The sequence below is a fragment of the Cnephaeus nilssonii genome (genome assembly GCF_951640355.1).
Source record: "Cnephaeus nilssonii genome assembly, chromosome: 1".
Classification (NCBI taxonomy): Eukaryota; Metazoa; Chordata; class Mammalia; order Chiroptera; family Vespertilionidae; genus Cnephaeus; species Cnephaeus nilssonii.
The window spans coordinates 59225838-59249443 of NC_137072.1; the positions used below are offsets into that span (position 1 = coordinate 59225838).

The 23606-nt window shown below is 37.9% G+C and overlaps 1 protein-coding gene across 1 annotated transcript in view; it reads right to left on the reverse strand.

Annotated features, from left to right (window-relative positions):
• Positions 1 to 23606, reverse strand: part of MMRN1 (multimerin 1) — a gene marked incomplete at both ends in the record, with an annotated part of 46217 nt that overhangs the window by 17480 nt on the left and 5131 nt on the right. The window contains 4 exons of the mRNA XM_079773102.1: positions 3445 to 3618; positions 4854 to 4958; positions 13842 to 13948; positions 18061 to 18180. Of these exons, the coding sequence (XP_079629228.1) occupies positions 3445 to 3618; positions 4854 to 4958; positions 13842 to 13948; positions 18061 to 18180 (506 nt within the window). The remainder of the gene's footprint in view (positions 1 to 3444; positions 3619 to 4853; positions 4959 to 13841; positions 13949 to 18060; positions 18181 to 23606) is intronic.

Here is a 23606-nt window from a genome sequence, read left to right on the forward strand (position 1 = left end):
CAGTTGGTTGGAGCTTTGTCCCATGCATCAAAAGGTGGTGGGTTCAATTCCCAGTCAGGTCACAAACCTATGTTCTGGGTTGGATCACTGGTTGAGGTGTGTATGGGAGGCAACCAATCAATGTTTCTCTCTCACATCAATGTTTCTCTTTCTCTGCCTTCCTCTCTGTCTAAAATCAATAAAACATTTTAAAAATTGTCTTTAATTCTCATGACAACAACTTGATGAAATACAATAAAATACATAAGGTTAGAAATCAGACTTTCCTGAAAATTATAATCTTATAATTTTGGCTTTAAAATGTTTTTTCAAGAAATGTTTTTCAAGATTGCACAAGTAAAACTTAAGCGTGCTTGAATTAATGAATGAATTGTGGACAATAAAAACAGGTGTTTAATTTCAGGAAGTGAAAAACAACATGATCTGAAAGTCCAAATAAGAATAATAATCAGTAAAAACATTGTAAATAGGTAAAGTTCAGTGTAGAATCTTGATCAAAGTAAGTTTTAAAAAGTAAACTGTGGCCGAAACCAGTTTGGCTCAGTGGATAGAGCGTTGGCCTGCGGACTGAAGGGTCCCAGGTTCGATTCCGGTCAAGGGCATGTACCTTGGTTGCAGGCACATCTGTGCAGGAGGCAGCTGATCAATGTTTCTCTCACATCGATGTTTCTGACTCTCTATCTCTCTCCCTTCCTCTCTGTAAAAAAAAAAGTAAACTATGGGAATGAAAATTTAGAAGGTCCTGTAGCTGTTATTTATTGAAAAAATTTATTGCAGTGACGGAAAAGAAGTCAGATTATTAGCTCAAAAACTTGTTTTAAGATCAGAAGCTTTTCAGGTATTCTATATAAAAAAAACCTAATATGCAAATCGACCGAATGGCAGAACGACCGGTCGCTATGATGCGCGATGACCACCAGGGGGCAGACACTCAACGCAGGAGCTGTCCCCTAGTGGTCAGTGCGCTGTCCCAGGGGGAGTGCCACTCAGCCAGAAGCTGGGCTTACAGCTGGCTGGCGAGTGCAACAGCGGTGGTGGGAGCCTCTTTCACCTCCGTGGCAGCACTAAGAACCAACCCCTTGGGGGATGTCTGACTGCCACCTTAGGCCCACTCCCCAGCAGTCAGACATCCCCTGAGAGGTCTCAGACTGCAAGAGGGAGCAGGTCGGGCTAAGGGACCCCCTCCCTTAGTACACGAATGTCATGCACTGGGCCTCTAGTATTTCTTTAATTTCTTACCAAAGAAATATCTATACAAGAATTTGATTTTGCAAAAAATACATAAAAGCGCTTTATGTTAACATCTGAGTAGGCACATCATTTTAACCCTATTTGATTCTGTTTCATATGATTCATGTGCTTCTACTTTCTAAAAAAAGATGATATTGTATTTGGTGACTTGACAGATATAGTTGATATTGGACACCTTGACATGTTCTTTCCATGGTTGTGAATGTATGCCCTATTCATAACGTTCAAATACCTCTTAAGGAGTTGGGGCATTTGATTTTGAACATTTTCTATGGCTGTTAGCAGTTAAGCAGTGTTTCTCACCAGAGAACTGGAGTAAACAAGAGAGGTTGTGGTTTTGCTAGGCAAGCACAGTACCTGAGAGAGTTTAGTTTTTGTTGCCTGTAGCAACATTCATTAACTATAAGCCTTTGATTCTCATAAATGATTGTGCTCAGTTCACAGTTAATGCCTCTCAATGAGGAGGGAATTGTGTTGTTGTTATTTTTGTTGTTATGAGTATATGTTTCCTGTGTCGCTGCCAGAATTTTTGTTAGTAGCTTTACAAGAAGCAGGTGACAAGCTTAATTCTCTCAGGTTATGATAACCAAATTTTGCTAAACAAATTTTATTATGGTGTTATAGTCAATTATATACGGTTTCTATCTGACTTCTTGTTCCTGCTATTACTTTGGGGAAAATGTTTTCCTCGAAGTAATAGCAGGAGACATGCCAGAAATGTAGAACAGGGTCTTTCTTTCAGTGACTTACTAGCATAAATTATTTACTGGTAGATGATATGGCAATAGAAACTTCCACTTTCTAAAAAATATCTTTTACCTGTAAACCACCGGTGAAAATTAGGAAAAAAACAACAACAATGTGCAAGTGATAGAAATGGACTTGTACAGTGAGTATTCTTTTATATGAACAAAATGAAAGGGACCAATAATCCTGAAACTTGGAAACAAACAATAAATCCAGTGAATTGAGATGTTCCTAGTAACCAAAATACTTTCCTAGAATATCCATGCCCTACCAGGGGCCTACCTGAAAATCCTTTGGCTAATTAACTCCTCCTGATCCATCATTTTATTAGTTGAGATGGTTTCTCTTCATAGAAGCCTTCCCAAGTCTCCTTCTACTGGATTTGTTGAAACTATCAATCAGACCCATTGTACCACATGCTTAACACTATCATAGCAATTACTTGCTATTGATAAATCTCTGTGGAAGGCAGAATAATCCTGCCTTGTCCAAGATGTCCACACCCTAATTCACTGAACCTGCGAATATGTTATCTGACATGGCAAAGGGACTTACCAGATGTGATTAAGGTTAAGAACCTGCAGATGAGATTAGTCTGTGTTATCCAGGTGAGCCCAATGCAATCATATGGGTCCTTAAAAGAGGCAGAGAAAGGCAGAAGAGTGGGTCTGAGAGATGTCAGGAGGATTCAACAGTTGTTGCGAGATTTCGAAGATGGAAAAAAGACATGAGGCAAGAAATGCAGTGGACTCTAGAAGCTGGGAACAAGCCTCAGCTTATAGCCACCAAGACAATGAGCCCTCAGTCTTACAACTGCAAGAAAATGAATTCTGACAACTTGAATGAGCAGGAAATAGATTATCCTATAGAACCTCCAGGAAGGAACACAGCCTGCTGTTTTAAAAGCACAAAATTCAGACAAAGCTGATTCACATTTGTAAAAAAATTATTCCTCTGACCTGAGATATTTTAGGATATAATTTATGGATTATACTCCAGAAGCTAGATAATTTCTGGGATAATAAAGCACTTCAGATTTATCCTCAATACCTTCAGCAATATTATCGAGACAACCATGTATCTAGCTACGTTGTTAATCATTCCTTAACCTCATCTTTATCCTGAACTAAAAATCAGAATGAAAATAAATATGACTCATAGTTAAATTTCTTTTAACTATAAAGAAATACCAGTTAGGCCATAACTAAGCACATATCAATAAATCAGATGAAACATTCAAAGATTTGACTACATAGTGAAAAATAGTTAGATATTCCAAAATATTTCAGAAATTAAGTGACTTAAAAACAGCTTATTAAAAATATGTATTAGACTAACAGACCACCCAATCTAAAGCAAAGATACCAAAGTGATATGAGAAAAGATAAATGAGTGATTTGCCTTTTGTCTTAACTGAAAGAATAATTTATTTTGTTTTACTTTTACCTTTTAGAAAAGATTGAAATTCCCTGCCTTTATCTTCATTGATTTTCCCTTCTAGGGAGGAGAACGTGCTCCTTACGTCAGTCACAGCCAGAGAAATGTTGTCAATCTTCCTCTGTAGAAGGGTCAGTTTCATTGCCTGCTGGTTCAGCTGGTCCGTCATTTTTTGTGTCACTGCTGTATGGAGAAGAGAGAACATTGGAAACATTGAAAAATACATATTTAAAACCTTTCCAATTTTATGATAGGTGTAAAGATAATTCAAACAAATCATGTTTGCACTGTATATTTAAAAGGTATAGGCTACATGCATTTAGCAAATGGCAAGCTGTAGTTTACACTATTTAGGGGTAAAAATTTGTCAAAGTATTATATCAGCTTAGATTTCTAAAATCTTTTCACTATGCCCAGAATTTTTAGTCTTTTTTTTTTTTTTTAACCACAAAGAGTTTTTGCTATAGTCTCAATAGATGAAGTAACTTGGTTAAGGTTACAGAGCTAATGCCTCATCTTCTACTTTCAAATCCAAGGCTCCAGCATGAAATATGTGTAGCTGTATACATATATGTATGTAGATGCATTTATATTCTGAGAAGGATTCTCTACTGAGGTATTTTTTAATGAGAGATAGATTTTAGCTTAAATCACTTTATATAGCAGTGCTACTTTTCATGCCTTTCAAAGGCACTTCAATAATTCAAGAAGGATTTTATGATATTTTATGAAGATACTGAATTCCAATGCCTTAAAAAATTAGAGTACAGTTTCTAAGATATATTCACCTGCATTCTTAAAGAGACCACCTTAATGTGAGTGCCCGATTTTGTATGACTACGCCAGATACAGCGAAGAGATGTTTTTATCAGTAATCAACCTATGTTTCTAACAGATAAAGTTGAGCCTAAAATAAATGGTAAAGTATTTACGATTAGGAAGATGAGAAAATACGTAATAGGACAACTTTGGATTAACAGGAGATTCTTGTTAGCTCTTAGGCACAATACTTTTCCCTAGTCAGTGATCAACACCCCTTCTTGATCTCTATCACCCATGAAAGAAAGCCTTCTTAGCTCCCTCAAAGGAATCAAGCCAATCCCTCCATGTCAAGATTCTTCCATGATTGCACTCTTTGGAGGACAAAAGTTTGATTTTATTTTGGAAACATGTGGCAGCATTTTTATTCTCCTTCTGTGTTTGCACACGGAGTGATTACACCTGGTCACCTTCAGGCAGGGAACCTGCACGTCAGCCAAAGATTCGCCCAACATACAGCACCAAGAGAAAAGGGTTCCGAGGTATGTTAACGTGTCATCAACAGACATTTGACAGCCAAGTGATGTCCCGTTTGGAAGTTGTCCTAAATAGCGTTGACAATAATGGGGTTAGGGATGATAGTGATTACAATCTGTGACCTGGATCCTGCTGCTGCTGTTGCCGCTGCTGCTCGGCTGTTTCTCCGCCAAGAGCTGCGTGACTCTCAGCCTGGTTGGTGTGTATCAACTGCTGCTGTTCCTGGGCTAGACAGAAGCAAAAAAGGAGAGGAGAGAGAGTTAAACATTGGGGCCGCCTCATTTTCTTTTTCCAGTCCCGAGCAATAATGTGGCTGACATTCATTTTCCTGTCTACTGAAGCATGCCTGGGCGATTGCAGAGTAAGCTGCTCCGCCCCCACCCACAGGGCAGGGTGCGACCTCGCTGATCTTGGAAGTGCAGGGCCCTAATTGTGCTCTGAAAAAAACATTCAGGTCTCCTTTCAGACGAACGTGGTTGGTAGTCTGGAGAAGCTGTAAACTGGCAGGCATAAACTGCCTACATAACTGAGGAGACTTTAAAATCAGCTGTGCTAAAAGCCATAGCAGTTTCATAATTTTCTGCCACAGGCTGCATGTTTAACAATGCGATTTCCAACGGGTGTCTACTTGGAAATAAGGGAGAGCTACGATTCCTTACCGAAAGAATATCTGCTTAATGTAGGAGGCCACTTAACTGCGTTTCCCCAGATTTTTAAGAAAGACATAGGCTCAGAACATAAGAACTGCAAGTAAAAGTAAACTATTACAGAACACGTCTCAAGGGGGTCAACCTGCAAAATCAGTACAATTTCAGAAAATTGAAAGTCTTATAACATAAATCTCTCTGTTAAAAAATCACTTATATTTCCCATAAAGCAAATAATATTTTGAATGACAATACAAATTTTTCATTGGGGAAAACAATTTAAAGGAAGACATTAAAATATTGACCATGTTAAGTAATGCCTGTCTGTAATTTTCAGACTTCTAATGAACTGATTTATTCATTGAAGTCTGCATATCCGACATGAGAAAACAAGTGTTTGGTGTCTGTACTTCTTCCCATGTGAAATTATGTACTAATGAAACTTCACCTCTGACACATGGTAATTATGCTCTCTAGGCCTACGACAATAATACTAAAGCATCTTCACTCCATAGAAAGTATAATATATTTGGTGTTAATTTTAATTAGTCTCTTATGTTAGATGGAATTTTGCATTGTTTTTTTCTCTTCAGAGCATTGAGCTAAATCAATGAATTTCCATTCATGTCCAAGGTTTATGTTTTTATTTTGTCCACCCCCTCACCCTGCTGTATTATAGAAAGTCCTATATAATCGTTGATATATTTGGTTGAAGAAGGCAATCTATGGCTTGGGAAAAAGTGGACTTACTTGAGGGCTATGGTATGTGGTGGAAAGTATTAATTTTCACCCAGACGGAGTGGCTCAGTTGGTTGAGTGTCGTCCTGTGCATTGAAAGGTTGCTGGTTCTATTCCTGGTCAGGGCACCTACCTGGGTTGTGGGTTCTATCCCCTGTCGGGGCATGTACAGAAGGTAACCGATTGATGCTTCTCTCTCACATAGAAGTTTCTCTCTCTCTCTCTCTCTCTCTCTCTCTCTCTCTCTCTCTCTCTCTCTCTCTCAGCATGTCTTGTAGAACACATGATGAATGGAATTCCTATTGTAACAACATCTGAGAAATATTCCCAGAGCTAACAGCTTGCTGGTCCATGTTGTGCACCACATAGTCTTTATGAAACCTTCAGTGTTTTAGCAGAATCAGCAAGCTGTTTGATTCTTACCTTAGTTTACCTATTAGTACATAATATTTCCATAAATATTATTCAAGAATTTATAATAAATTATTAATATTTGTTAGTCTGGAACATCTTTTAATATACAAAATAACAACTGGATTGGTTATTAAGTGTTTGAATATGGCCCCTGACCCCTCCCACCCTATCCTCATAATCAAGAGGCAGATTGGTTTAGGTGTTAGTGACCCTTACTGAAGTGGAGTGACCTCAACAAAATCACAAGAATTTTACATCGGGTTTATTTCTACAGCCTCAAAATACTTTGCTAAAGCTTTATTACAAATAGTAAGGTATTGTTTTATATTGCATTACTTTCTAATGAAATCAGGTCTCTTTATCTCACTCTTTACAAAGTATTGCGTTTTGTCCTTTGATTGTGGAGATTACAACACTGCACATCATGTAGTTTCCTTCTGCATTAGAGAAGGACTGGAAAAGCAGGGAATCACACAAACACACACACACACACACACTCACACACACACACACACACACACACACACACACACACAAGACCACGTGAGCATTTTAAGTCTTCTAGGGTCATAGTTGAGTGGGGGCAGTTTGTCCTCATAATTCTCTCTATGCCATGCAGTCCAGACAAGATCCTGAATATGCAAGACGTGGAAACAAACCTGGGTATAAGGTCAAGTGTCAAGAATAGAAAGGAGGTAAAAAAAAGAGTTAAAGTCTAATTTTCTATTGACCTTAGGGTCAAAAGAATTTCAAATAATTTTACTTCATGTGATCTGGAAAAATGCTATTGCATTGCAAACAAGACAATAGAATGTGACATAGTGGAGTGAATCAGCAGATTAGAAATAACAGCTAAAAAGATTAGAAAAAATAAATCAATGACAAGTAACTTTCTTTAGAAAGAAATTGAAAGGGATAAAGAATAATATATAGAAGTATCAAGTGGAAGTCTTTAGTTTTTCTTGAACACTGATCTTTGGTGATTCACTCCTCATTATGTGGAAACATAATATACATGAAATAAGAAAAATTTTCTCCATAATTTTGTGAAATTTTAAAAAGATGAATTTAAAAGAAAATGTAATTAGAAAAATACTTTAAATATTGCATGACTAAAAAAACTAGTGTGATTGTGTGTGTGCACTAAAATTTCCATTTACTCTTAGCTATAGTAATTTTTAAATTTATTGTGATAGGAGGAAATAGCTAAGAAAATTATACCGTATTTTCCGGCGTATAAGATGACTTTTTAACCCAGGAAAATCTTCTATACGCCCACTTGTCTTATACGCCGGAAAATACGGTACTCCTCAGGTAAAAAAAAAAAATGATTAGTAAGCACCACACAAAGATCTTTGGATACAATTGTCATATGAACCTCTTTTCTCTGGAATTCATCGGATGGGGTCCCTGCCAATGCTGTTAAAAACTTTAAATGCCTGTTTAACAAATTCAATCCTTTACGTTATCTTTTTCTTGCTCTGTTTGTTGACTGGAGTTCAATACTTGCATTCATCCCAACTTATTGCATGGGATTTAGCTGGTGGAGACGCGCTGATAGAATCTCTGGCAGTGGAGTCAGTTACTGTGCTGTGATAAAGTTCCCATTTGATCGATGCACTTTATTTTTTTCATTTAGCAATCTTTCTGTCTTCCCATATGTATTCTCCACCACAAGAACTGCCACAGATTCTAGGTTTTCCAGGCAATCTATCTTATCTTGCACTTAAGCACAGACCTTTGCTTTGTCCCATAGGGCATCGATTTTTGTCTTTATTTTTCTTGATCTTTTCTAAGAGATAGAAACTGAGAAAAAAAAAAGCATTTATTTATGCACTTTAGATTTTTTAAAAATTCAATATATTTTTTAAAAGGTTTCCTTTTTTTTTCCTCTTCTCCCAATACAATTACTCTTTTTTTCCTTGCACTGTAAACTCTGACCTTGGTGGATTAATGACTTAGAGAAGCGAGCAAGGTCAGCAAGTGTCAAGAGCAACAGCTTCCTTATTAGATCAATTTTATTTTCTTTCTTTTTAAAATTACACAAGTGTTATTTGTGGATGTTTTTCCCCAGGCCTTTGAGACATATGGAGGAAGTCATTATGCCAACTTAGTAATGAGAAAGCTTGTTCTCTCTTCCTTAGGAACCTTCCTGTGTGGCTTGACAAGACCAGTGTCCAGCTGAGCCTGCAAATGCTTGCATGGTGGAGTTCGGTGCATATATAAAGATTTACTGAGATTTAGTAGTTAAATTGATTAAGGCAATTTGGAGGAACAAAGACTTTTTTGACAAAGTGCATCATAATTTTATTGAGCAATATGTTTGTAGGAGGCAATCTTCTTCCTCAAAGAGGAAAGTATTAGTCACTACTTGCAAGAATTAGATATGCAAAAATATAAGCAATATGAGGTTTTTTTTTGTTTTAAATATTATAACTCATTTCATATTAGTTGAAGTGATATTTTAAAATAATCTTGTTGGAGAAGCCCCATTTAAAAAATGTTAATTACAATAGCTCTTACATAATTTATTGAATTATTTCACAGCATTTGTGAAATAAAACATTTTCATATATTCATAACATGTGGTAGGGATCAGTTTATTCCAATAACTGCATGACATTTTTTAGAATATCTGTGATAGATTTTACCCATATATATATAAAAGCCTAAGCGACTGTTACGACCAGACAGGATGACTGGCCAGTAGCTATGATGCACACTGACCACCAGGGGGAAGATGCTCAGTGCAGAGCTGCCCCCTGGTGGTCAGTGTGCTCCCACAGCCAACCTCCCACAGCCAATCTCCCATGGCTGACGAACCTCTCACACTCCCTCTCCCCAGCCAGCTGGCCCTGATCAGCCCTGATCGGCCTCATCAGGACTGGATGAGATGGCCACAATCAGCCCCGATAGCCGGCCAGGCCGAAGGACCCCACCCATGCACGAATTTGTGCACAGGGCCTCTAGTATAAGCATAATTTTATTAAAAGGCTAATATGCAAAGTGTCCCCTCAGGAGTTCAACTGGGAGACCCAGAGTTCGATCGCTTGCTATGACATGCGCTGACCACCGGGGGAAGCACAGAACATGGCAGGCGACCAGTGGTGGTGGCGGCGGAGCACTGAGGGAGTGAGGGAAGGAGGAGGCGGGGATGCGGGAGGTGGGGAACATGATCAGCCCTGATCCTGGCCAGGCCTAGGGACCTTACCCATGCACTAATTTCGTGCACCAGGCTGCTAGTAATTTTATAAAAGACCTTTTTCCCCTTTTTACCTTTTTCCTGTGTAGAGGATCTGACTAAAGCTGACTGGATTATTTTTAACAGATTTGCAATGAAGTTTTTCTTTTCTCCTCTCTAATCTAACATTATTTGAACTTACGTTTCTGTTCTTTGTGTCATTAGAGAAAGCCACAATGTCCTTATTCTACTTCAGAACATTTTAGAGACATCTACTGGAAAAGTACATTATTGCAAATTTTATAAAACTGGTTTAAAAAGTATGTTGTTAATGACATCTCAAAAACACATCTCAGGTATCATATTATAAAATTAGGTCCCTTTCTGACAAACTATTTGACCCTCAAAAAGGTATAACAAATGTAAAATATATTAAAACTATTTCATTGCCATTGGATTTGTTGCTCCTTTTTTAAACAAAGTTCTATTCACTTAGACTTTTTTTAAAAAAATTGGTTTTCTCTTGAAAGTATGATTAATATTTTTAATAAGCTAATCTAGAACTTGTTACCAGAATTTTGACATCTGAGTTACTTCAAAAAGAGCATGTGTGGAGTTCAGTAATATTATAAACAGCATGTTGCAGGGTAAGACACAGTAAGAGTTGCTCCCTTATTTTGAATCCCGACATTCCTTCCTAACAGATGGATCTATAGGGATAGAGGGGAAAAGAAAAAGACAGAGGGGAGGAGGAGAGGTAAAAGAGTATAGTTGCTAGCAGCTCTAATTTATTCCTGACCAATTAATCTCTTTTATATCATTTAAGAGATCTTCCTTCTAGGATATAAACTTAAAGTTTTTATTTTTGTTTTATAAAATTTATTTTGCTTGTGAGGAGGAAACTTGTTGGGGGAAGCAGGGATTTGTCTAATGTATGCAGTATTTCACACATTTTCTCTGAATATTATTTCTAAAATAATCTCCTGATGTGAAGGACTAGCACTGAGGTAATTATCATGGTAGTTACACAACCAAGTTATTCCAAACACTTCAGGGCTCTGAAGAGGTTTAAAGAATGAATCAGTCACACTGGTTATTCTTGCCATATTGGGGCAGCTTGTCATATAGACAGCATGGAGAGTGTTGTCAAAGGGAACCTGACAATTGTTTCTCCCATATAAGAATACAAGACTGTTGGCACATATATAAAGTGTGATAAAAAGGGAAGGGGGGACTTGACATGTAATTGGGTAGGAATCAGAAGGGGGGCAAAAACACACCCCAGGATAGATGAGATAATAAAGAATGGTTGAAGGGACAAAGGGACACAGTAGTTCTTGATACTACCTGTGCATCAATTGCACTAATAAAAAATTCAATAGCTTGTACTGCAATAAAACTGAAGAGTAGGATGGTCAGAATATTGTAGGGAGCAACCGTAGGTTCTTTTAGAATTGCAGTGATATTAGAATTAATTGTATGACAATCTCACACGAGGGGCCTATCAGCCATCAGAAAATTATTCCTATTCTAGATTTCAATAGAAAGAAGACCTCTTTACAGCAGCTTATCAGCAGCAGATACCTGAATTGTAAGTAATTCTAATTATAATATTGTGACAGAAGGTCACAGTCAAAATGGTTCTGGGATATTTTGGTTAATGGGGATTCAAGGTAACAATTTATAAATCTAGTATTAAAGAAATCTATAGGCTGCTTCCACTTAGAACACAAGGTGTTATTAAACATTTAAAACTACTATTTGAATTTAATTTATATATTTCATATAATACTTTGAGAAAAGGGGAATAAGAGTGCATAGTAGATATTCAAAATTGTCAACTAGTCTTATTTCTTGTGTGTACATTTATAATGACGAAATTCTATGTGTGTGTTTTTTTTCCTCTTGGGTGTATTATTAATTTATATGAGTTAACCCTTGCAAAAACATGTACTTGAACTGTGTAGGCCCGCTCATAAGTGGATTTTTTTCAATAAATATACAGCCAGCCCTCCATATCCCAGGGTTTTGTATATGCAGATTCAACCAACCCAGATGGAAAACAGTTTTTTTGTGGGGGGTTTTCAGCCTAGTTATGGAGGGCTGAGTCATGTCCCGAAGAACGGAGCCCCGTCATCGGTGGTTTGGAATCCACAGATGCTGAAGGCCCACAGTATACATTGCAATACTTTATTTTATAAAAGGGAGTTGAGCATCTGCGGATTTGGGTATCTCTGTGTGAGTCCTGTGACCAATCCCCCATGGAACTCAAAAGTTACATGTGGATTTTTTACTGTGCAAGGTGCTAGCACCCCTAACTCCTGCATTGTTCGAAGGTCAGCTGTAGTAATAAAAAAACAAAGCCTGAAGCAACAGCAGTCCTTATCAGCTTAGGGGAACAGACTTTGCTTCCTGCCATATATCTACATCCAGCCCCTCTGTACAATGGGATGTGTAATGACATTCTAAATTTCCAGGAACGTATACTGTGAACAAACACTTGAATCTTTAAGAAATAATAATGGAATTAATATTCCTAACAAATCCTTCTTTATATAAGAGAAATACAAAAATAATCTTAGACTTTAGAAATATAATTCTAAATACTGTCCAGAACTTTCAGCCATCTGCCAAATCTACCTAATAAAAGAGTAACATGCTAATTGACCATACCTTCGTGACCCCCACCAGCCAATCAGGAGTGAGTATGCAAATTAACCCAACAAAGATCGTGGGTTAATTTGCATACATAGGCGCTGAGTGGCCGGGGGTGGGGCGGAATGCTTGCGTCATTGCCATGGTGATGACGCAGGTGTTCTGAACAACCCAGCCACTCCGGGCCTCTGGGCAGTGTGGGAAGGCAGAAAGGCAGCTCCGAGCGGGAGCGAAGGCAGTGCTAGCAGCCAGGGTCAGGAAGGCCCAATCTTGCATGAATCTTTGTGCATCGGGCCTCTAGTATAGACTATAAACAAATACGTTTTACCACTGTGAGCACATCTATGCACTCATGAAGTCCAAAGTCCTTTGAAGGCAGTATCATGCTTCATGCTTGGATTTTTAAAGAATATCCTAAATTATCTTGTTCCAAACTATTTTGGTGCAGATATTTTGCTTAAAAGTTTATTTTACCTGATTATAAATGAAATACATATACATGTTATACTCTGAAAATGTATTAAATTTTTTTAACATCTCTGAAAGTCAGTCTAGACCCAGAACAAATAGCATTACAATGAAATTTCTCTTTAGATTCTCATTGAACTGGGCTAGAAGAACCATATGTAAGTAATATCTCTTACTAAACTGCAGGCTTCCTATAGCTTCTGTATAACAATTTTCTTTTTTTAAATATGAATCATAATGGTTTTTCCACACTTACATTAATTTTTAATCACAGTCTCCTACACGGCTGATTGAATTCCCCACCACTGCTAATGGGTTTTCTTGTAATATTCATTCATTTAAAATATGTATGCTGATACCATATCTTCTTTTTCAAAGGAAACCTGTTTAAAGCCATAAGCAAAATAATAGTCGCATGGATGTTAGGCCACAGCAGGCTACCATGTGTTTGATCAGCCTTGCTACCAGAAAACCCTTATAATCTCAGTTGAAAAAAATGGCTCCATTAAGATTTTTAAAAAGCAGAATAATTCATGCCATATTTGTATATATTCTTTAAAACTGATTTTCATTTATAAAGACAATATTATTTAAAATAAATAAACTGGAAAAATAGAGGGTAGTGTTTTTCTTTTTATTTTACATAGGGTCATGTCTAATGGTAATTTTTTTAAGAATTGGGATTTCTGGTATTTTAATAAGGCATGTTTTTACAGCATATAGCTAAGAAAAAAAGCAAGATATTTAATGAGATCTCCATTCACCCATTATGTAAACCCAACATAAAAGTGAGGGGAGAATTTAAAAGACAGATTATGAGATTTTAGGGTACTATAATAGCTACCAAGTTAGGGGGCACTGAAAAGGTAAGTTCTAATCCTTTGGTGAGATGTTAATCCACTGATTCAAAAGGGAAAATGCAACTCTTTTCTTCACTAGAATCGGTTGCTTATTCTTCAGAAGTTTATGCTTCTAATTGTTACTACAAAACTAACATTAGATGATACCTTTTAGCTGACATTTTGCTCCACTGAATCCAGGACAGCACTTCCATTCCAATGAGGTAACAATTTTATGTTGCATCCTGTAGACAGGATTTGATATCCTCTGAGATCTAGAGAGGAGAGCAATTGCAGGAAATGGGTTATTTGCCTCACGTTAAATTATCAGTTGGAATAATTAATGTAAAGCATTTGGGATGATTTCTGAAATATAATAAGCATTCAGTAAGCATTATCTGTTGTTATTATTATCATTACTATTATTAGTATATTTATCATTAATGTCATTGTCAAACTTAGATTTCTTTAAACACATTAAAAATGTATTAAAGGTCATACTATTTGATATTTTAAATTTATGCCTATCATTACATTTCTAAAGATACTATAGCTTTTCCTTTTATAATGTGTTTCACTAAACCAATGTTAAAAGTTATTTTAATTCCAAATTTTAAATAGTTTATAGGGGCAATTTAGTTTTATTTCAATTCTCATTATTCCTTATATTGTTATAGTTAAAAAGATCCTTTTTACTCCTGATCAATAACAAACAACTTACAACAAATTGGATATTAGTAATCTAATTGAAATTATGATAACCACTATGATTTTCAGCCTGAAATTTATCATTTCTCACATTTTTAAATCACACTATATATTATTTTGTTCATATAGTATTTCTCTCTGAGAGGGGGTGGGGAGAGAGGAAAAGATCTAACATGATAAAATATTTCTGAGAAGGAAGCATGAAAGGGAATTCTCGAAACTATAACATTTCTAGAATCAATATAAATAGTGAATAATACACAACTGTAGGCTCAATGTATGTAAATGCAAGTCATAAAAAAATTTGGCCATATTATTTTTATCCCCATGACTTCAATATTTAGTTAATATTTATCAAATGGGTCTATGAAATGGACCTTATTATTTTATTTAATTCTCATATAAGTTCTATAAGGAAAGTATTATTTTCCCATTTGCTAATGAAGAAGCTGAGGAACAGAGATGAAATAATTTGCTCCAAGTCCCATATCTAAAAGTAATCAAACTAGGGTTTTCACCCATGCTGTGTGGGTTAGCCTCCCTGGTATGATCTAGTGTTTGTCATATACAACTAGTTGGAAATACTGTAGTCACTTTCATAAATAAACCCTTTATTTATTATGTGGAGGAAATAACAGACTGGGCTTTGCTTTGGGAGACTTGGATTTTAGTTTCTGCTGCAACAATGGTAATTCAAAATGTGTAAGGTTATTCCTCAATTTTCAGATGACCTCTAAGACTCCTTTTATCTCCAAAAGCAGGCTAATCGTTTATTTCTGCTTATTTCAGTAAATTATATTCAGTAAATAACTTTGTCCAGTGAAATATCATCTCCAGTCCAGAAGCTAAAGCTAAATAGGAAGTAAGGCAGGTGGGAAAAGGACTCCTTTGAGTTTATAAGGATGAACTCAAGCAGTTAGCTGCATTACTGTCAGAGTCAATGTTTCCTGCTTTGGCAAACTGGATTTCTGCTGAATGCTGCTCAGATGGAATGAACAAGAAAGTGACAAACATTGCATTGGTACAGAAATAGTGAATAAATGGAGAGATCCATTCAAAGGTAGAGAAAGGTAAGAGATGAAAATAAAGATACATATTTCTGGTTCATTTAAAGAGATTTAAAAAGCTCACCTTGAACTCAGAAGGGCAGTATGATACATGTTTCTGTGGTAATATTTTCATTACTAAAGAATTAACCAGGCATTCTTTGTATCTCATGTCGACAAGGAAAGTGTCACAAAGGGAGTAGATGCTGAAAGCAGAACTGCAGCTCAGCTCTCCCAAATCCCTAAGATGTGCTTAGCTCTCTGGACCATGAACTGTAGCTATTCCTCAGGGACTAAGAAACACCTTGATTTTATGTATTCTTATTGCACACTGTTCCAGATTGCCAATGTGTCAGATTCATTGCCTGAGTTATTCGTATAACAATTTGCATAGCATTAGCCATCATGACCTGAATAACAATGTTAGTTTTTATTGCACATTCTTCTGAAATATCCCCAGCTAAGCTACTTGTGACTGTATGAATTCAGGAAATTTATCAGTTACTCAGCCCCAGATATTAGAACAATTACATGTGTTTTTTAAAAAAATGAAAACTAAATAACATGTGTCATTAAAATAGACACAAAAAGAAAGGCCCCACGGAGCTGCTTTACTATGCGTAATTGCAATTGGTGGCCTGCCACAGTGTGGACTTCTCTCTAATCTATAATGAAAGGGAAATTATCAATAAACCTTTAAAGCTGTGTGTGAATTTCATAAGGAAATAAAGGCTAGGATTGTTGATAAGGTTACAGAATAAAGGTAATAGTAGTAAAAATAGAAACAAGCATGAGAGTTAACATTTATTGAAGACTAGAGGCCCAGTGCACAAAATTCATGCCCGGAGGGGGGTCCTCAGCCTGCCTGCACCCTCTCCAATCTGGGACCCCTTGGAGGATGTCTGACTGCCGGTTTAGGCCCGATCCCATCGGGCCTAAACCGGCAGTCAGACATCCCGCTCGCAATCCAGGACGACTGGATCCTAAACCCTCACTTTCCTGCCTGCCTGATCGCCCCTAACCCCTCTGCCTTCCTGCCTGATCACCCCTAACCCCTCTAACTGCCAGCCTGATCGCCCCTACCTTGCCCCCCCTGCTGGCCTGATCGCCCCTACCTTGGCCCCTGCCTGCCAGATCTCCCCTAACCTCTCTGTCTGCCTGCCTGATAGCCCCTAACTGCCTCTGCCTGCCTGCCTGATCGCCCCCAACTGCCCTCTTCTGCCAGCCTGATCTTGCCCCCAACTGCCCTCCCCTGCAGGCCTGATATCACCCCCCAATTGCCCTCCCCTGCCAGACTGATTGCCCCTAACTGCCTCTGCCTCGGCCCCCACCACCATGGCTTTGTCCGGAAGGAAGTCGGACATCTGGAAGACGGCTGGTTGACCTAGTCTAATTAGCATATTATCCTTTTATTAGTATAGATAGATTATACAGGAAAGGATTGCTTAAATGGTGGGGGGGGTGGGAAACCTTTTTCAGCAGGAGGAGATGCTCTTTGCAGACAAAAATACATAATCCCTATATCTGGAATGATAGCCAGCCATATGCACTATACTGCCAAACCAGTCATTAAAAAATTGAATCACTTTCTTACACCTTACACCAAACAGCTGTTGCCCTTAAAACACCTCCTCAGCCCCCACCTTAGGTTTTGCCTTCGCACTTCACCCACATTTGGCTCTGATTGTTCGGTTTCTATGCCAGTCAGCATCAAAAGCCCTGCCTCCTAGGCAGCCATTGGCTCCTCACAATTCACCCAGATTTGGTTCTGATTGGTCAGTTTCTATGCCAGTCAGCATCTCCGGGACTATCTCTGGGCCTGATCATAGAGGCGGGGCTGATCAGCAGCCGCCCCAGGCTGCTGGCAAGTGGGCTGAACTGCTGACCTCTGGGAGAGATAGATAGGCTTGGCTGCTGGAGAGGACCGGAGAGAGAAGCAGGGTCTAATCACCCTGCTTCTCTCTCTGGGCCTCGCCAACAGCCATTGCCACTGCTGATCAGCCCCGCCTCTCTCTCTCTCCCAGAGGTCAGCAGTTCAGTCTGCTTGCCTGCTACGTGCAAAGCCTGGTGTTCGGTCCAGGCTGCTGGCAAGTGGGCTGAACTGCTGACCTCTTGGAGAGAGAGAGAGAGGTGGGGCTGATCAGCAGTGGCAATGGCTGTTGGCGAGGCCTGGAGAGAGAAGCAGGGTGATTAGACCCTGCTTCTCTCTCCAGGCCTTGCCAGCAACGAAGCCTATCTATCTCTCCCAGAGGTCAACAGTTCAGCCTGCTTGCCAGCAGCCGCTGCCGCTGCTGATCAGCCCTGCCTCTCTCTCTCTCCGAGTGGTCAGCAGTTCAGCCCGCTCGCCTGCTGTGTGCGCAGCCTGGCGTTTGGTCGAGCCTCCAGTCATTGTGGATGTTACAACACTGGTTCTTTATATACTATATAGATACTAGTATAAGTATATCCCTGCATTATCTCACATACTATACTAGTAAAAACACACCCATATAGGCAAGTATTAGCAGTATCTGCATTTCATTTATCCATGATCATACATATACTAGTAATTTAATGTGATTATATATATGATGATTAACTTTCTCCATATATTCCAAGCCATACACAATTTTGATGCAAGAACCATTACATACCTCTGGGGACAGAACCCACTGCTCCAGCCACAAGGCCCTTTCCCACTTGGAATGTGAGTGACTTGGTTGTCCAGTATCACTGTGGGAGATAATCTGGTATGTACATAAGCACACCAATTCCTAAGGAAGAGATAATTTTTGTTAGGAAAAAATCATTGTCAAAGAATTCCTTTTATCAAAATTATTTTCATAGAACTATATCTATTTCTGTGCTAGTACAGAAGATCAGATACCTTAAAATATTGATGTCTAGCTTTAAAATATCTGGAGAGGATAGAAAACGCATTTGTTACTGCATTGCTGTACTCATGGAAAGTAAAGAACACTGTAAGATCAAAGTAAATTAAGAGTAAATCAGAAGTAAATCCAAAACCTGTGTTGTTTGGCTGTAAGCTAAGTCAAAATCCAAGATTGCTCTTATGGCAAGTACCAATATTAAGACCAAGATTGGAGATTCAGACCTAAGTTCATTACCTCTATATCGTAATGTGTAGTAAGACAGAAGTAAAGAAATAAATGGTGTAAGGATCAAAAAGAGGAAAAAAAATAATTCTTTTTGCAGATGATATGACTATGAATAAAGAAAAAATGAAATAGTCTAGATGCAAATGATTACAATTAATAAAAGAGTTCAGCAATGTGGGTAAGATCAACATAAACATTGTTATAATTAATGAAAAGTTTAGCCACATCTTTAAGATCAGTTACAGGTCAATGTACCAATAACAAAATTTTAAAAAATACTGTTTACAGTAGCAAAAATAATAACATTACCGTGTTACATCCAACAAAAAATGTGAGATTTAATATACAAATATCGTAAGCTTTATTGAAAAGCCTGAAAAAAATCCAGTACCTTATGTTCATTGACTGGAAGAGCCAATGTAAAGATATCAATTCTCATCAATTTACTCTATAGAATCAATTCATTTTTAAGCAAACCTTAGTTCAATACAAGTAAATAAGCTTATTATATAATTTCTTATGAAATAAACTAAAACATAAATTCCAGAAATTTCTGACTGTGACCACAACAAAAGCACCAGATTTACCTTCCCTTGGTAAAAACTATAATGCTGGACAAGGTATATCTATATATATAAAAGCCTAAGCGACCGGCCAACCAGCCAACCGTACGACTGGTAACTATGACACACACTGAAACCAGAGGGCAGATGCTCAATGCACAGGCATGGAAACATGGAACAGACTGATGAATCTCAGAGGGAAGGGGTAGGAGGGAGGGCGGGAAGAGATTAACCAAAGATCTTATATGCATACTAGAGGCCCGTGGTGGGGTCCCTCAGCCTGGCCTGCGGGGATCAGGCTGAAACCGGCAGTCCGACATCCCTGGAGGGGTCCCATATTGCGAGAGGGCACAGGCAGGGCCTCTAGTATAACAATATTTTTCAGGTGTTGGACAAAGACAACACAGTGATAGGATTCTTGAGAGAAAGGGACACACATGCATGATTTGAACTCCATATTCAATCTAATTTCCTGCCTGGGAACAGTTTTCAAATTGCAACTTTGGGTAAACACTAAAAGAAAGATAATACAGGGTGAAGAAAACAGAGCTCTGAGTGTGGGGCTGCTGAGGTGGTTAGAATATGTGGGAAAAGTTGAATGAAACAAGGGGACAGGTCATTTTAAAAGTCAACCTTGGGGTCCTCTTGCATCTTGGGCTGAATACCAAGCTGTGCTTGAAAAGAGTAGGAAAAGAGGGAGCAGCCTCATTCCTGGTTGCAATACCAGTTATTTTATCATAAAAATATCCTATAGCAAACTAGAGAAAGTCCTCAATAATTATAGGTTGAATGAATCATTGGATATATCTGTTTTTTCTTCTCCTTTTCCATTTCGAGTATTTTTCCATTGTAAATATGTGTCTTGTTACATTTAATTTATATTTTTCCCTCTCATCTAAGACTTTGGTTTGTTTCCCCCCCCCTGGAGAGCAGAGCTGATTTACAAAACATAGTACTGAAGGAAATGTTATATGACTGTGAAATCAAACCACTACAAGTGCAAATCAGTATGAGATGAGATGTATGTCTCTAAATCAGTATTAAAAAATCTATTCTGCTTAAAAATAAAAATAATGAAAAGAATGCAGAAATCAACCTGAATGTTAAAGAGGGAACCCAATTTTCCCAGGTAAAGCAACTAAAGTTAGTAATCATCTGCTTTGGAATATTTAGGCTTCTTAGGACCAAATGGTCTTCTACAAATAAAGCTGACTCAGTCATTCATCTTTCTAAGACAGATAAATTAAGCACCATATATCTTATTGTGCAAGGTTGCTTTGAATGAAAAGTTTAAAAACTCAGTTCTATGAAGACATAAAAAGACACTGGCACATTTTGTTAAAGTATGGCAGTACTTTCAAAAATAATGTGAAACAAAGAACTGGCAAAAGCAAGATATAAAAAGGAGAAAGATTTAAAATTAAGAGAAACACATAAAGGCATATTTTAAAAACTTAGATTCCTCATGCAAATCCACTTATCCTAATTACAGCAAACGATGAACTTCAACAGATGCACAGTTGTATGTCATATGAACATTAGCTGAATGACTACTGAGAATGGAATATGAGGCAGGAAAATTACAAGTACCACTAATTGTACATATTCTGGGTTTTGAAAATGATAGATAGATGATAGATGATAGATAGATAGATAGATAGATAGATAGATAGATAGATAGATAGATCATTTATGAGAATAAATAACAGGGTCACCAGCTATTAAAATTCAAAGTAGTAAAACAATCTCAAGACTACTAGTAAAATAGCTGAGTAGGCAGAAAGCATAGTAGCAGATTGCTCATGGCCCGACAATCTCTGGTCCGGTGTAAAATGGAAGAATTATCCATAGAACCCCTGGTGTGACTTGTAATTAGGTTTATGCTATGATGTTAAAAATGGAAATACAATTTTAAAATCAAATTATCAAAAAATATGTTTAAAAATAGAAAATTAAGCATGGTAAAGTAGTGACAGACAGAATAAGATAAATGTAATGGTCCTAGACAAGCATTTTGCTTAAATCTAGAAATCCTTTGTCCTTTTCCAATCGGATTATGTGCATGGAGAGCAGGTACTTTGAAGTGGTTAGCTTCCCATGGGGTCGTAACCCTCCAAGCAGCAGACTGCATCTGGGATTCTCTTTATGGGTAATAACACCATTGCTTTTGTGCAGCAACATGTACTGAAAAAAAGCTTTTATTGATTCTTTGATTTTTCCAAGTTAATAGGTAAAAGGTCTTTTTTTTTTTCCTAGGGAAAAGCAGACATCTTTGGTTATTTACGAACATGAGCCTACTTTGCAGAAATACAAAATAGGGGCCAGAAAAAGGAGTCAAATCTGACTTATCCAATGTGAAGTCTTGTGGATAATGAACTAAGAGAAGCATTATAAATACACAATCTACTATATTTTTGATTGACATATTTTAGAAACCCAAAAATATGTTACCTGTATAAGTAACCACTTTAAAATTATTCAGTACAATCTTTTTCACAAATTTGTTTTATTTTTACCTAATTTTCTTTTTCTGTTTCTTTCCCCCAAATTGTGAATTCAACATATTCAGGGACACTGCAAGCTGCTTCTATTCCAGGAGGTGGCAGGCTTTCCCAGTATCAGACCACGAAGCCTGGGGAAAGGCTGGCTAAGAGGCTGTGATGCTTAATCCTATGCATAATCCTGTTGTTTCTGAAAATTGACTCTTTTACCAGTTTCCCTTAAATAACACATTTTAAAATAGTATTTTCATATTAAAAAACAGGTGTGGAAATACAAAAAAAAATTCTCTTTTAATTACCTGCACTAAATACTTGTTAAATTCTAGCACGTTTACTTATATATTCAGTAGCAATTTACTGAGTAGAAATGTCAAGGGAATAAAATAAAAGGAAACAATGAGAAAAATTAAGATACAGCTTATACTCTGTTTAGTATTAGTTTTCACTGTTGATAATACAGTGTAGGCATTTATTATTCAAGGAAATAAAAAATAATATTTAATATAATGGTATGTTTCTCTTTTTACAGCATGTGAGAATAATTCCCTTTGGATGCTAATAGGCTTGACAATACATGCTATAAATTGAATATTGTGTCCCTCCTCATATGTTGAAATTCATAAGTGCCCAATATGATAGACTTAGAAGTGGGGGTTTGGGAGATGATTAGGTCATGAGGCCACTCCCTCATGACGGGATCAATCCCCTTATAAAAGAGGCCCTAGAGATGCCCCTCACTCTTCCACCATAGAGGTTACAATGAAAAGTTTGGAACCTGGAAAAGGCTCTCACCCAACAATGCTAGCAACCTGACCTCAGACTTGCAGCTTCCGGAACCGTGAGAAATAAATGTCTGTTGTTTGTAAGCCACTCAGTGTGTTATTTTGTTACAGCAGCCTGAATGGACTAAGACAACAGATAAATTTTATTGATCAGACTAGAGGCCCAGTGCACAAAATCCGTGCATGGGTGGGGGGGGCGGGGAGGTGTATCCCTCAGCCCAGCCTGCACCCTCTCCAAACTGGGACCCCTCAAGGGATGTCCGACTACCTGTTTAGGCCCGATTCCACTGGGATCGGGCCTAAACAGGCAGTCGAACATCCCTCTCACAATCCAGGACTCCCGACTCCCAACCGCTCGCCTGCCTGCCAGCCGGATCACCCCCTAACCACTCCCCTGCCAGCCTGATTGCCCCCAACTGCCCTCCCCTGTAGGCCTGGTCACTCCCAACTGCCTTCCCCTGCTGGCCTGGTCACCCCCAACTGACCTCCCCTGCCATCCTGTCCCCCCCAACTGCCCTCCCCTGCTGGCCTGGTCCCCCCCCCCAACTGCCCTCCCCTGCAGGCCTTGTCCCTCCCAACTGCCCTCCCCTGCAGGCCTGGTCCCTCCCAACTGCCTTCCCCTGCTGGCCATCTTGTGGCGGCCATCTTGTGTCCACATGGGGGCGGCCATCTTGTGTGTTGGAGTTATGATCAATTTGCATATTACCTCTTTATTATATAGGCTTTTTCATATCTACATGTAGTCTAATAAAAGACTTGTAGAACTTATAATTTTACATATTATACTAGAAGTCATAATTCATTTAACTTAAGCCACTTGTACATACAGCAAAATATGTAGCTTGTATTAAAAAGAATAAATAAATGAAATTCTAAAAGAACCCAAGTTATTAAACTCAGCAAATAAAATATTTATGTTGTTTCATATTCAACTTTTATTTTCCTTCTGGCCCTTTCATTAACTTTTTACCATATTTACAACCATTCTGTATATAAAATAAAACAACCAATAAAAAAGTAGAAAACTCTCTGGGCTAGCCCTGGTTTTTGCCCCCTCTCTCTTGTCCTATTTATTAAAAAAAAAAAAAAAAGAAAGAAAGAAAAAGAAAAAAATACACACAATAAAACCTTCACAATTGAGTGTGCATATTTCTATATTTCCCAAATTCATATCTCTACTTGACATCTCTTCTAAACTCCAAGTCCATCCACAATCCATAGAATTCTGTTGAGTT